The 14,057-nt window shown below is 34.6% G+C and overlaps 1 protein-coding gene across 1 annotated transcript; it reads right to left on the reverse strand.

The window, feature by feature from the left end:
* Positions 1-9,763: 9,763 nt before the first annotated feature.
* On the reverse strand, positions 9,764-13,480 carry LOC141627601 (uncharacterized). Its single transcript, XM_074440835.1, has 7 exons — positions 13,445-13,480; positions 13,118-13,183; positions 12,942-12,989; positions 12,625-12,837; positions 12,216-12,320; positions 10,891-11,319; positions 9,764-10,071 (listed from the first exon to the last, which is right to left on the reverse strand). Exons 1-7 carry the CDS (start codon positions 13,478-13,480, stop codon positions 10,024-10,026), a joined length of 945 nt encoding a protein of 314 aa, XP_074296936.1. The 3' UTR covers positions 9,764-10,023.
* Between the last annotated feature and the right edge of the window lie 577 nt (positions 13,481-14,057).

Genomic DNA, 14,057 nt, shown 5'->3' on the forward strand with positions numbered 1-14,057 from the left:
GATCGTACCATGCCCTAGGTGCTTGCTTTAATCCGTATAGGGCTTTATCTAATTTGAATACGTGATCCTCAAGTTTGATATTTTTAAAACCAGGAGGTTGTTCAACGAAGACTTCTTGTTGTAAATATCCATTTAAGAATGCTGTCTTTACGTCCATCTGGAAGAGCTTCATCCCTTTGTGTGCAGCGAAAGCTATTAGTAGTCTAATAGCTTCAAGACGAGCAACAGGTGCGAAAGTCTCGTCATAATATATTCCTTCTTGTTGATTATACCCTTGGACCACCAATCTTGCTTTGTTTCTGATAATGACTCCGGCATCATCTAATTTGTTCCTGAAGACCCACCTAGTTCCAATGACTGAACGATCTTTTGGTCTAGGAACTAAGTGTCAAACCTTGTTTCTTTCGAGTTGTTGTAGCTCTTCTTGCATAGCTATAATCCAATCTGATTCAGCAAGAGCTTCATTGATGTTCTTTGGTTCGGTCATGGATAGGAAAGAGTAGAAAGACCAGAAGTTGTTTAAGGAGCGTCTTGTTTGAACACCTTTCTTAATATTCTCAAGAATATTGTCCAAGGGGTGTGAGCTCTTATATTTCCATTTTGTTGAGGTACTTGGTTCTCCATCGTTATTTGAACTTGTCCCGACTTTATTTGGTTCGGAATTAGAGGAAGTTCCCCCTGAATCCAATCCGGGTGTCGTATTAGAGCCGATTATAACCTCGGACTCTACACCTTGATTTGGATTCAATGTTATAGTAACATCATCTATAACTTTGGTTTGGGAGTTCTTGTCTTGAGTCAATGTTATAGTATCATCAACTATAACTTTGTTTTTCTCCTTTTTATCTTTTGAGGAACGATCAAGTTCATCATTCGTTCCCTCAATCTCATTATTCTCTAATTCCAATTCCGGGGTATCGTCTCTTGAGAGACGAAAGTCGGGTTCATCCAAGTCTTCCTCCTCATCCTGTAAAGGCTTATCAAACACGTTATCTTCATCAAAAATAACGTGGATACTTTCTTCAATACAAAGAGTTCTCTTATTGAAGACTTTGTAAGCCTTGCTATGATCTGAATATCCTATAAAAATCGCCTCATCACTCCTAGGGTCAAATTTACTTAAACGGTTTTTACCGTTATTATGTACAAAACATTTACTCCCAAAACAGCGAAGATGGGAGATATTAGGTTTTTGACCTCTAAAAAGTTCGTAGGGGGTTTTCTTGAGGATAGGTCGGATCATAGCACGATTATGGATGTAGCAAGAAGTAGTAATGGCTTCAGCCCAAAAGTTGCGAGGTAAACCACTACACAAGAGCATTGTACGTGCCATATCTTTTAAGGTTCTATTCATACGTTCAACGACACCGTTTTGTTGAGGAGTTATTGGTGCAGAAAAGTTATGCCCTACACCATTAACTCTACAATATTCTATAAAGGTTTGATTGTCAAATTTGGTGCCATGATCCGTACGAATAGATACAAGATTAGTCTTATATTTGTTTTGAACACGTTTCATAAGACATTCAAATTCATCAAAAGTTTCGTCTTTTGAATGAAGAAAGATAGGCCCTACATACCTTGAGTAGTCGTCTACAAGAACAAAGACGTACCTTGATCCTCCTCTACTCCTTACCTTCATAGGTCCACATAATTCCATGTGTACCAGTTCCAAGGCTTGATTTGTGCTTACTACTCTTTTCGGTTTGAACGATGATCTTACTTGTTTGCACCTAGCACACGTGTCACACATCTTTTCTTGGTCGAACTTGATCTTAGGTAACCCCTCAACCAAGTCCCACTTCTTGAGTTTGTTCAAGGTTAGTGAGCTAATGTGACCAAACCGTTTATGCCATAAACAGGGATCATCGAGAGTAACTTTCATGCATGAGAAAGAGTTAGTAGGCACAGCATTTAAATCTACCATATAAACATTCCTTTTTCTGTGGCCTTCAAGAATAACATTGCTAGTTCCTTCAATAATAATGCGACGAATATCAGTATGAAAAACTACCTTTTTACCTTTGTCGCATAGTTGAGATATGCTTAGCAAGTTATGTTTTAGACCATCCACGAGATAAACATCACTGATCGCGTGAGACTTAGAGATTCCGATTTTGCCAACGCCGATTACTTTTCCCTTTTTGTTGTCCCCGAACGTCACTTTTCCTCCGTTGAAGGGCTTGAGTGAAAGAAATAGATTCTTATCTCCGGTCATGTGTCTTGAACATCCACTGTCAAGATACCATTGATTGTTTTCTTTCACTACTTCCTGCAGAAAGGATTAGATACATTTTTTAGGTACCCAAGCTAAGTTGGGTCCCTTATGATTAGTTACTCTAAATACTAAATCCTTTCGAACTCAAACACGTCTAATGACCATTTTCCTAACCTTAGGTTTGTTTGGTTTGGGAGGTGTTCTAGGGTTAGGGTTTTCTCTAGGAATTTCTCTAGGTCTCTCTTGACTATTTCCCTTGTGAATAGGTTTACTAGGTTGAGATCGACAAGGGTTTTGAGAAGTGCTAGGTTTCTTAGTGTAGTCAAAGGCCATGTCATAGAACCAACGAAATTTATTGTTCCTTTCTTCGTTAGGCTCGTTAGTGGGGGTTTCCTTATCCTCGACAACTGTGTCAATAGTTTTAGCATGTTCGGCATTTTTTCGTACGTCATGAGCCTTTTTTACACAATTGATTTGGATGTGACCCGTATGACCACAGTAATTGCAAATCAGGTATTCAGGAAGATCATCATACTTCCTTTTTCTGAAATCAAAATCCGAAGGTGTTGATTTGCATTTATAGTGATCTCTACGGCTGTAGCACTCATGTCCTAACCTCATCTTTATATTATTGTCTGATTGTTCGGTTAGGAAGTTTAGGACTTTTGTGCTACCTTCCCACTTATCATGGACCTTTCTAGCGTCTAGAAGTAGGTCTTTAAGGGTTTTAATTTCCTCTTGACATTTCGTGTGATCACGAAAGTCTTGGAATCGTTTGTTAAGAATGAATACAACATCAGTGTGTTGTTTCTTAACATTGATCATATCGGTCTTCGATTCTTTCAATTGCTTTGAAAGAGAATCTATCTCTTTCTTTTGGTCTAAGATCACTACTTCATCAGATGTGACCTTAGCTTCCAAAAGTTTTTTGGCTTTTCTAAGTTCTAAAGTTATAGCTTCATTAGCTATAACTTTGGCTTAAAGGTGCTTGATGTTAAGCTTTAGGTCTGAAGTTATAGCTTCATAAGCTATAACTTTAGATTCTAATTCCTTCTTTTCAGCCATAGTAGAATCTAGCGTTGTAGCTTTCTCAGCTATAACTTTAGATTTCAACTTCTTAGCTTTAGCCTAGAGAGTATGATTCTCTTCCGCGATTTCGAGAATCTGTTCCTTTAGATCTTTCAATTCCAAATCCTGTTCGTGACACTTATCAAGAGATTGTTCAAAGTATTCAATTAAAGCACTTTTAGACAATTTCTTAACACGTTTTTTAAGCTCAAGATAACTTACCTCTTCATCGTCATCTTCGTCTGATTCTCCGAGAAGGCAGTAGTTTGAGTAAGAATTTGTGCCTTCATCGTCACCGTCGGAGATTAGGACTAGACTGACACTGCTGAGACAAAGGTTCGCCACTTCGTTGTCTTCAGATTCCTCGTCATCTTCTGAGTCAAGGTCTCCCCAACACGAAACCATCATAACTTATTTGAATTCTCTCTTTGTCTTCTCACGTTTTGTCTTGTCCTTAATCTTCTCCCATGTTGGGCAATCTTTGATCATGTGACCAGATTCTCCACACTTGAAGCATCCTCTATTTGAGAAAGATAACTTTGAATCCGTAACCTTCTTATTGGATGATTTGTTGTTGTTGTTGTAGGATGATTTTGTTTGTTTGTTTCGAAATATCCTATTTTTAAAACGGCGTGCAAACAAAACAGTTTCATCCTCTATTTCAGAGTCAACTTCTTCACTTTTTAAGGCCATACTCTTGTTGCGACTTGGCTCAGCGTCATCCTTGTTAAGAGTAATTTTATGGGCCATAAGAGCACCAATGAGTTCTTGATAGGAAAGGTTTTTAAGATCTCGTGATTCCTCCATTGCAGTGACCTTAGCACGCCACTTCTTAGTAAGGCTCCTAAGAACCTTTCTAGTAATGTCCTCAGTACTGAATTTCCTACCTAGGTTTTTCAGTTCGTTTATGATGCTTGAAAACCTTGCAGACATGCTATCTAAGGACTCATTAGGCTCCATAATGAATAGCTCATATTTTTGCATAAGCAAATCTATTCGGTGCTTCCTAACAATGGAAGTACCCTCATAAGCTAATTCGAGCCCATCCCATATCTCCTTGGCCGTGGAACATGAAGAGAACCGATCAAACTCAGTAGAAGTCATTCCGTTTTGCATAAGACTTATCGCTTTGGAGTTCTTTTCGGCCTTCTTGTAGTCGGCCTCGACATAGTCCTCTTCTTTCTTTTCATAGGTAGTGCCTTCCTCGGATGCCACAAGAATTTTGTGTGGTCCGTTTTGAATAATCCTCCAGCACTCCTAATCGTGTCCTTTCACATAGTGAGTCATCATGTTTTTCCACAATCCATAACTCTTCCCATCAAAGACAGGACACTTGAGATATTTGGAATCCATTTATCACGTGATAGGCAGCGGAATATAAAATGATAAGATAAATGAAAAACAAGATAGATCAGCCTCTTTGCGGTTAGGCAATCAAGAGCACGAGGCTTTGATACCAATTGAAGAGTCTATTGATCCAAAATACTCAAGAGGGGGGGGGTGAATTGAGGATTTAAAACTTTTGAAAGCTTTTTCGATTATGTATGTGTAATTGATTATTTAAAGTTTATTGATTAAACTTTAACAAATCAACTAATGGAAGTAAACGAAATAAACGAAGCAAGCGAAAGAACGAAGAGACACACGGTTTTTGAAGTGGTTCAGTTTCACAAGTCGAAACCTACGTCCACTATTATCGATTAATAAATTTAGTACCTTTCTACGGATTACAAATTTACTAACCCAACTCGTACAACTAACTCTAGCTGTAACTCAATGAGTACCGTTAAATACTCGAGTGACTAACTTATGCTAATAAGAAAGCACTAATGATTCTAACAAAGGTTCACGTTAATGAACAAGTTAAGAAATCAACTAAGCATTAATATCTTATAACGGTAAATTAAGAACAAGTATGCGAGTTTTAAAACACACGACCTTTCAAAATAACAAAACGGTTTTTCTTTGAAAACACACGGTTTGCTCTATCAAGATGAAATTATTTTTTATGCTTAAGGTCTCTATTTTAGATGTTGTAAATAACAAAGTATTTATAGGGAAGGAAGGAGTAGGCTACACGGTTTTTTGCACAAACCCTAATAGCCGAAAATAATAAGATATAAATGCAAATCATATCTTCTTATTATCTCTTTCCTAAAAGCCTTAAAAAATAATAAAGAATATTCTAAGAGATAGAATATAATCTTTCCAAATATTATCTTTACTATAAATTCTAAGATTATGATAAGATTTCCTAAAACAAGAATATCTTTTATCATAAACAAATATATCAAGTAGGATACATGAGATATGTAAAGATATTATTATAGAATAAAATCTTTACCTAATATACCCTAGGTAACACGAGATGTCATGGCTCATATGCCTCGTGACTCGTGCAAACCCTAGTCTTAACATATGATTAGAATTTAGGTTTTAAGAGAGGCTATATATAAACCCTAATTAGTAGCAAAGTCCAACTCATAAGTTGATCCATCATGACTACTAATTAACGGTTAATACAAAGCCGGACTCCTCACTAACCCGGGCTTTATTATATAAATACTTTCATTAAAACATTTAAAATAAACTTTAAACAATTATAAAACAATTTTCGAAACAATTATAAGTCGTGTATAAAAACTCAACATCTCAATGTTATAGTAGGAGAGCTATAACATTGAGCTCTTTTACTAGTAATGTTATAGTTGCAAAGCTATAACTTTACTAATTCAAGAAACTCATTCTTGATTACCATTACGAGATAATCACCTATACTATTCTAATCTTCAAGGAGATCTTCGAGTATAGGCTACGTCATCATCCAAACTTGATTAATCTTTAGACGAACTTCGTCTTCACATAATTCTTGAATGAATCTTGAATTGTTCGATCTTTGAATAAGGGCTTGAACTTTACATGCAATTGTCACAATCTTCTTTGTTGCTCGTAATAGGTTAATTCTAAAGCACTTAACAAACGATTACAGGTAACAAGTATATAGAATGTAAAGCACCTTGACATCATCAAAACATAAACATATAAGCTATATGGTTCAACAGTTACAAACATATATTGTGGAGTATTTGGAAGTTCGTCTAGACTGACGAATTTGCACATAAAAGATCAGCTCTATCATGGCAGCTTGATTCATGTCATATGCGAGCCTGGTCTATGTTATTTGTTAAATAGACTCTCTATTTCAGGTATCTCCTGGTTGACCATCCGTTTAGAATTACGTGTCCGTCTTGGATTGCAAATTCCCAAAATTGAGTTCAATAACTCAAACCGACTCATATTGGTTTGATCTTATGAGTAGTGACACTAGGTCATAATCCATCTTTAATAAATCAAATTTATTACTTAGATCTTTGCCACTACGATCGAATCGTAATGCTTTAGTACCTTGTTCAATTGGTTCTCTACGTGATTTAGAAATTTCTCAAATTTCTCAAATGCTTCACTTTATATTTGATTAAGTAAATATACCCATATCTACTTAAATCATCGTTAAAAGTGACGAAGTAGTCATAAATTCCCTTTGCGGTGATGCTTATTAGAACATATACATCGACATGTATTAGTCCCAACAAATCACTTGCTCATGTCCCTTTACCACTAAAGAGAGTACAAATCATTTTGCGAAGGAAACAAGATTCGCATATTCCACATGATTGAAAATCAAATGGTTCATTAAATCTAGTCGACAGTGGCCTTTTAATGCGTTTCTCGTTTATGTAACCTAATTGAAAAAACCAAATGTACAAATCATTTGGATTAATAGTTTGAGTCTTTTGGATCGTATTATGAAGATATCTTTGCTTGAGTTGGAAGTGTCTAAAACTTGTATATCATAAAGATAAGTGGCATGGCTCACAACCATGTCTGTTTTCAACAAAATACAAATCCTTTCATGTCTAATATAGAAATGGAAATAATGTTTTAGACAAAATGGGTACATAATCACCATTATGTTGATTACAACTCAAAGTTATTAGCTAAAACAAGTACACAAGTCCCTCTTTAAGTGGCGGCTACCCTAGCTCCATTTCCTTGTCGGAGATTTATATCACTCTTGTTTAGCTTTTCCATGCGACTACGGTCACGAATACTTCCGTTGAGCTCAATCCAAATTTCAATGTAATAACATTTTATTACCCACTTACCCAACGTAACAAGTTTAGTACCCCGGTGAGCCAAATCTACTTCCTTATGAAATTGGGATTCATGGTTTCTACTATTTGGTAAGGCTAATTCTCAATTATTATATGTTAGAGGTCTTGTCAATTTATTATCTATCACGTTTTAAGTGAACTAAAGCAGTGAACTACGATAATTGTAATTGACACGGTCGATGACTCGATATGATATGCATGTATTGTTATGGCGATTTGGCAATGCATGTAACATATTAAAAGAAATACAAAGCAATAATAAAATTCCTAGTATGGCCTTCCTAAAATAGAAAATCAAATAATCTATTACATACGGAAACCAACTCCATTGGTCCCTTGAATCTTCAAATGGCACGCCTCCCAAGAACTCCGTCTTCGTTGGAACACCTTTCCGAATAGCACCGTCTTAAAGCAACTCCATGATTAAAAATAATAATAAAAATACAAAGCTATTCCTATTATACATTTGTAAAATGAAAAACTAGTAAAAATAAAAGTGATACGAGATCACATTAAATTACAACCGAATCAATATTCCCTTTCATTATGGGTAATATCGATTAAAACTAAGGCCATACTAAGATAAAATTAGATAATTCAAAATTATATAAATAAAAGACATTCAACAATTGAAATATGCAGCATTATAATATGTATCTATCATGCCAAATTATGTGCCAAATCGGCCTATTTAACTTATATCGTATATATATAACCCGGTTTTATAGAAATGCGTGATAATAACCTTTTAAAATCACAAATTAACACTTAAATCACATCTAAGCTCAAGTTAATTATCCTAACACTCTTAGGACTCAGAAATTAGTCATCACTCAATTTTTGACAATAATTCAACTTGATTTAATTTTTATGCTCATATTTGACCTTAAAATCATAATATATATGAAATAAATCCAAATTAAATTACAATAATTTCAAAATTTGAATTTTAAATTTTTGAACATTCTGGAATATTTCCATGACACTCATAATATTAAAAATCATGGTTAAAACTTTCGAATTAATTTTGAGAAAATATAGTTGCATTTTATCGGTTTTATCTCATAAAACATCTAAAGTATCCAAAAATTAATCCAATCAATTTTACAACCTTATATCTGATTAGTGGGATATTTATTCAACCTAAAATAATTTTTTCATGCCATACAATTCATTTTTAGCTATTTATGCTAAAATAGTCACTATTTATACCATTTTTACTCTAAAAATTCATAAATCATGCTAAATGAGATCATTTAATCTCAAATTTTACATACACTCTGTAAATCATTCATGTGACAACATATTAAAATCTCATGGCTTAATTCGAAATTTAACGTTTTTTAACCATTTTACCTCTTTAATCCATTTTTATCTCATAAAAATCATAAATCATGCAATATAAATCTAATTAATACGATATTTTACACACAACTTGTAAAATATGCATTTGAGATCATATAAAATTTTCAAGGTCAGAGAATAAGTTTAACCATTTTTAGTCATTTAACCTCCATTTATGCCATTTTTACACTAAAAATTCATAAATCATGATATATTAATCACATTAATATGATATTTTACATGAAATACATAAAATATTCATGTGAGGTCATACTAAAATACCACGGCCAGTAGTGAAGGTTAACTTATTTTAGTGAATAAAAGTTCATTTTACTCATAAAAATGTAATAAAATCACTCACTACTACACATCCCTTACATTGATGACGCTTTTTTAAGCTTTATTCGACGCTTTAAAGCGTCAACTTTTTGTTTATCGACGCTTTTTAAAAGCGTCAATTTTTGGGCCGTCGTTATTTTTTTACGCTTTTTTTTGTCACCAAATATGACGCTTTTAAGCGTCTTCACGGACTATTGATGATTTAAATTGTCAACAAAACTGACACTTTTAAGCGTCTTCGGTGGCTATTGACGCTTTTTTGTGTCAATGAATTTGATGCTTTTAAACGTCTTTTATGGACCATTGACGCTTTTAATTGTCAACAAATTTGACGCTTTTAAGCGTCTACAGCGACTATTGATGGTTTTATGTGTCACTTGATGAGACGAAATAATGCGTCAACTATTTATATATTGACACTTCTTCTTGCCACAATATAATTTCGGCTTTTTAATTTCTGATAAAATCGTAGAGATTAATTAAATAGGCCTATAAATAGTATAGTACAACTAGCTATTACTAAATCATAAAAAAAACATAATGCAATATATATAATTAATAACGTACCCACGTACTTTTATAAATTAAATAATCATACGTTTGATACATATATCGTCTCTGTCACAAATACTATAGCGAGCTAGCATTGACAATTTAACTAATATAAACTAGTACGTACTTTATAGTACGACAAAATCAAAAATATCAAAAGGGATCCGAAAGATAGTAAAAATCCAACATAAAATTGTTCAAAAAAATCGTAAGTAATGCTACGTAACTAGCTAGACAGGGACATTTGAGTAGTTTGAATGTGGTAGGGACTTCAATCATGTAGGCGTAATGTCAAAGGGACTCCAATCAACATATGAAGGCACATCTTCAATCAACATATGAAGGTGCATCATCACCATCTGATGAATCTAAAACCTATAACGGGTAAAGAAAATATAATTAATATAAATATGTTTGATTAGTACATATACACTTCACAAAAATGTTTCAATTTGTGCAAAACGGAATTACCCGTCGACAGGTAAGAAGAGAGAAAATTAGCGAGAGAATGAGACTATTACACAGTATTTAGATTGAGACTCAGTAGATTTCATCACTACATTCAAAAATAACAACACATAATTTTCTTAGGCATTTAGCCGAACATTTGGAATGTAATATAAGAACATATATAACAGTAGAATGGCCAAAAGCAAGCAATTAGAGAGCAGCAAACGCAAATCAGACAAAGCATAAGAGTACAAACGGAAAGCAAAAAATGATACCAAAAAAACGGAGAGGTAAAGATGATATTCCAATCTCAAACAAGGGGGCAAGGTAAGTATGACTACATATCTCAACAGCTATAAGCAACATGATAAGTTCTTCAAAGCAATGTATTTTTCATGAAAAAATATTATCTACCACAGTCATCAGACCGAAACTTGACCAAATTATATTAATGCACTGGTTACTTGGTGAGAAGAGAGTCTAAGCATGCGCATGGTTTTTGCCATTGCAATCACAGAATCATTTCCATTTACGCCCACAGAAACAAACTTTTACAAAAAGAGAATCGATTAATCAAGAGAGAAAAAAACTCAACGGAGAAGAAAGAAGACCTACTCGCGGCAATTATTTGGGTGAGTAGCTAGTTGGGTGAATTCCACATATTAAGCGGCATTCACACTAATAAACAAAGCAAGGCTCTCGGCCATGGTAAAAAAAAAATATAAGTAAACAAATTAAACAAACCTGTGTACTGCCCAAGTTTATATTCAAGACGGATTTTGCCATGTCTATAACTTCAGTCGTAGCTTGTCCAGTACTAAAGAGGTCCAATATTTGAGCAAACTGTGTCGTCATTTTTTTCAACAGTCCATTACTCTCATTGCACTTGGTTTTTAGCTCTTTATTTTCCTTGGTCACATCCGCCACAGCCTTCTTCATATTTTCTAAGGCTAGACTAGTACTCGATCCACAACCAAATCCTTCTTTTATAAAGATACTATGTACTCCAAACACATCACTTTGTTTTACACCATATCCATAACCAACTGGACGTGTAGGGGTATCCTTGCCATACATTACTTTGTTAAATACTTCATTCTCAAGTTGTACACGAGATTTGGAATTAGATGGTTGCATGACGGTTTCCATATCAATACTTGCATCTACATCAATCTACATAAAGTACAATAAAATATAGATCTTAATAAGTATATTAAGATAATTTCAATCTAAAGCAAGGAAGCAAGGAAAAATACTAGTGCACTACTACAATACGGGGAAGGAAGCAATTTTCAATCTAAACTATTAGCCATATTCTCATAATATTCCAGACTTCAATTTAACTCAAAATAATCCCTGATATCGTCCTTATTTACTCCTACTGCACTTGCAACATTTCTGACCTATAAAACCAGGTAAAACATCCGGTAATCTTCCTTCCTTTTTTTTTTAAAAAAAAAAACCACCTTCTTCTTCTTCATTCACCAACAACTAGTAAGCTACACTTTATGAAAATCTTCTAGTCACAATTACAAATCTTAAGAACGCTAATTTATCTCTATTCAAACAAGAAAAATTGCTATTTGCTGATACAGTAAACCGTAACACAAACCTTCGAAAGAATTCCTTCAAATTCAGTTTCAAATCAAAGTTAAGCCAATGAAAAATCCCAACTTGAAATCGCAAGAACCCTAGTTTCTCAAAATTTTCCGGAAAAAAGCAATAAAATACATGTATATAAGCCTCAAAACTCGTCGGAAAATAAATCCGATGGACGAAAATGGAATGCGTTGAAGGTAGCAGGTCATTTGACCTAATTTCAGAATATAGTATCAAAAGATGAATTTATTTCTTCCCAAACAATCTTGCTCACTAGTACAGAAGATGAGATTGCTCCCCCTCCCCCTTTCCTATCAGCTACTTTCATATCCCTTCATCTTCCTCCTGCTTTTCTATCAGCTCCGTCACAATATTTCTTATGGGATAACAGGTCACACTTTGGCCACCTTTTGGGTATGAAGTGCTTTTCAGTAAAGGATAAAAGAAAACAAGAAATAGGACATGCTTACCAAGAAATCCTCTGTCACCGTGTCTTTTACAAATGTTCCATCTTTCTTACGATGCGTTTGCTTGAAAATCTCCAAAACACTTGGTTCTTTTTTATTCTTTTCTTCCTATTGGTCACACGACAATATTAAAAACAATATTAAAAAGCTGAGCATATAATACATTCCAAATTGAACACACATGAGAAGTTGTTTAAGAGATGAAATTTTTATGAAATCAGCTCGTATGTTAGCATAGCTAGTAGGCCCTGTTGTATGCATATGATTTTGATTAGCACGTGCTATATTTCCACATTCAGACAATCTCTGTATGGAAAATATTACACATATTTTCACTATAAAACTATAAAATTTAAAATTAACCAGCGAGAATGAAGAACACTTTGTTTCACATTTTAAATTTAAGGTGTACCTTTCCCTTATCAGAATACCAATAATCAACCAAACGAATCCAACTAGGACGAGGATGTCCACTAGGCACTACTTCATATATCTGTTCTTTGGTCTTAGTCGTTGGTTTGAAAAACAACTTCTTCAAGTGATGTCTATATTGCCTCACACTGTTACCCGTGCGCTTGAGAATTGCACGGTCAAATAATTCTCCATCAGGTATCACAAAACGATCCTTGAAAAGGAGAAGTAAAGAAGATAGTCAAATATACTATTAAGAATTATTATCTTGTCAATTAAGATAAAAAAAAAAAGAATCGAAATATACTAAAAGCATACTCGAATTAGCTTTAAGATGTCAACTTTCAATTGTGGACTAACATGGCGCTAATCTAATTCATTAATAGGACAAATCTGCTCATTTTTTGCAACATGGCCGATAAATCTAATAAGAATATGTCCTCCCATTTTGAGTGGTTGATGAAACTCATTAAACGTCACAAAGTACTTAGTACGGTCATCATGCCAAACATTATGCGGTTGAATAGCGCTATTGACCGTCTTATAGTTTCCTTCCTTATCTGTCAATAATCCAGCACAAACGGAATGGTGATATGTAAAGAACAAATAAGATCACAAAACTCTTAAAAAAAGAACAAAATAGACAAAGAATAATTCAAGTGGATGCAAACCCGTCGGAAAATAAGCAAATTTAGTGAATAAGAAGAGTGAAATCTATAATGTCTTTTAATAGATTGCGTAAAGTAAAGAAATTTACCGACAGTCATAACCTCATCTTTCTCATCAAATGCTACTTCATCAGGTCAATCAGGTACTACGACCTTGTGGCGTCTTGGTTTGAACGCCTTCACATTCATGTTGTCGACTAAATCTTCATCAGGAGGTGCCAAAGGTGTGTCTAGTGTGTCTGACTTACTCTTAACTAGTTTAGACTTTAACTTGACAGTGTGCAGACGATTTGTTGCAAAGGGCAATAAAGATTTGGATATCAGAAAATTGGTTTCAGGCGAAATAGCAGAAATAACAGCCTGTGTACCCTGTCTACTAGCTGCTTGTGTAGGAGTTAAAACTGGTGTTGTTGGACCTGATGATGTAGCAGATGAGAAGTTGGCAATGTGCAGACGATCAGTTGCAAAGAGAAATGAAGATTTTAACTTCAGCTTATTGGTTTGGGAAGAAGTAGCAGCATGTGTAGCCTGTGTACTAGCTGCTTCTGTAGTAGGTAAAACTGGTGTTGTTGGACCTGATAATGTAGGAGCTGAGAAGTTGGCAGTGTGCGCTCGATTAGTAGCAAAAGGCGATGAAGATTTTGACTTCAACTTATTGGTTTGAGAAGAAGTAGCAGCATGTTTAGCCTGTGTACTAGCTGATTATGTAGTAGTTAAAACTGGTGATGTTGGACCTGATGATGTAGGAGTTGAGACGTTGGCAGTG

Source organism: Silene latifolia, chromosome Y (genome assembly GCF_048544455.1).
Source record: "Silene latifolia isolate original U9 population chromosome Y, ASM4854445v1, whole genome shotgun sequence".
Lineage (NCBI taxonomy): Eukaryota > Viridiplantae > Streptophyta > Magnoliopsida > Caryophyllales > Caryophyllaceae > Silene > Silene latifolia.

Excerpts from the sequence above, each read along its gene's own strand:
- LOC141627601 (XM_074440835.1), bottom strand. The coding sequence starts at position 13,480 with ATGAATGTGAAGGCGTTCAAACCAAGACGCCACAAG. Across the intron at positions 13,184-13,444 it reads TCAAACCAAGACGCCACAAG|ATAAGGAAGGAAACTATAAG; the intron begins GTCGTAGTACCT and ends GATTATTGACAG. Across the intron at positions 11,320-12,215 it reads CGGTGACAGAGGATTTCTTG|ATTGATGTAGATGCAAGTAT; the intron begins GTAAGCATGTCC and ends TACTTTATGTAG.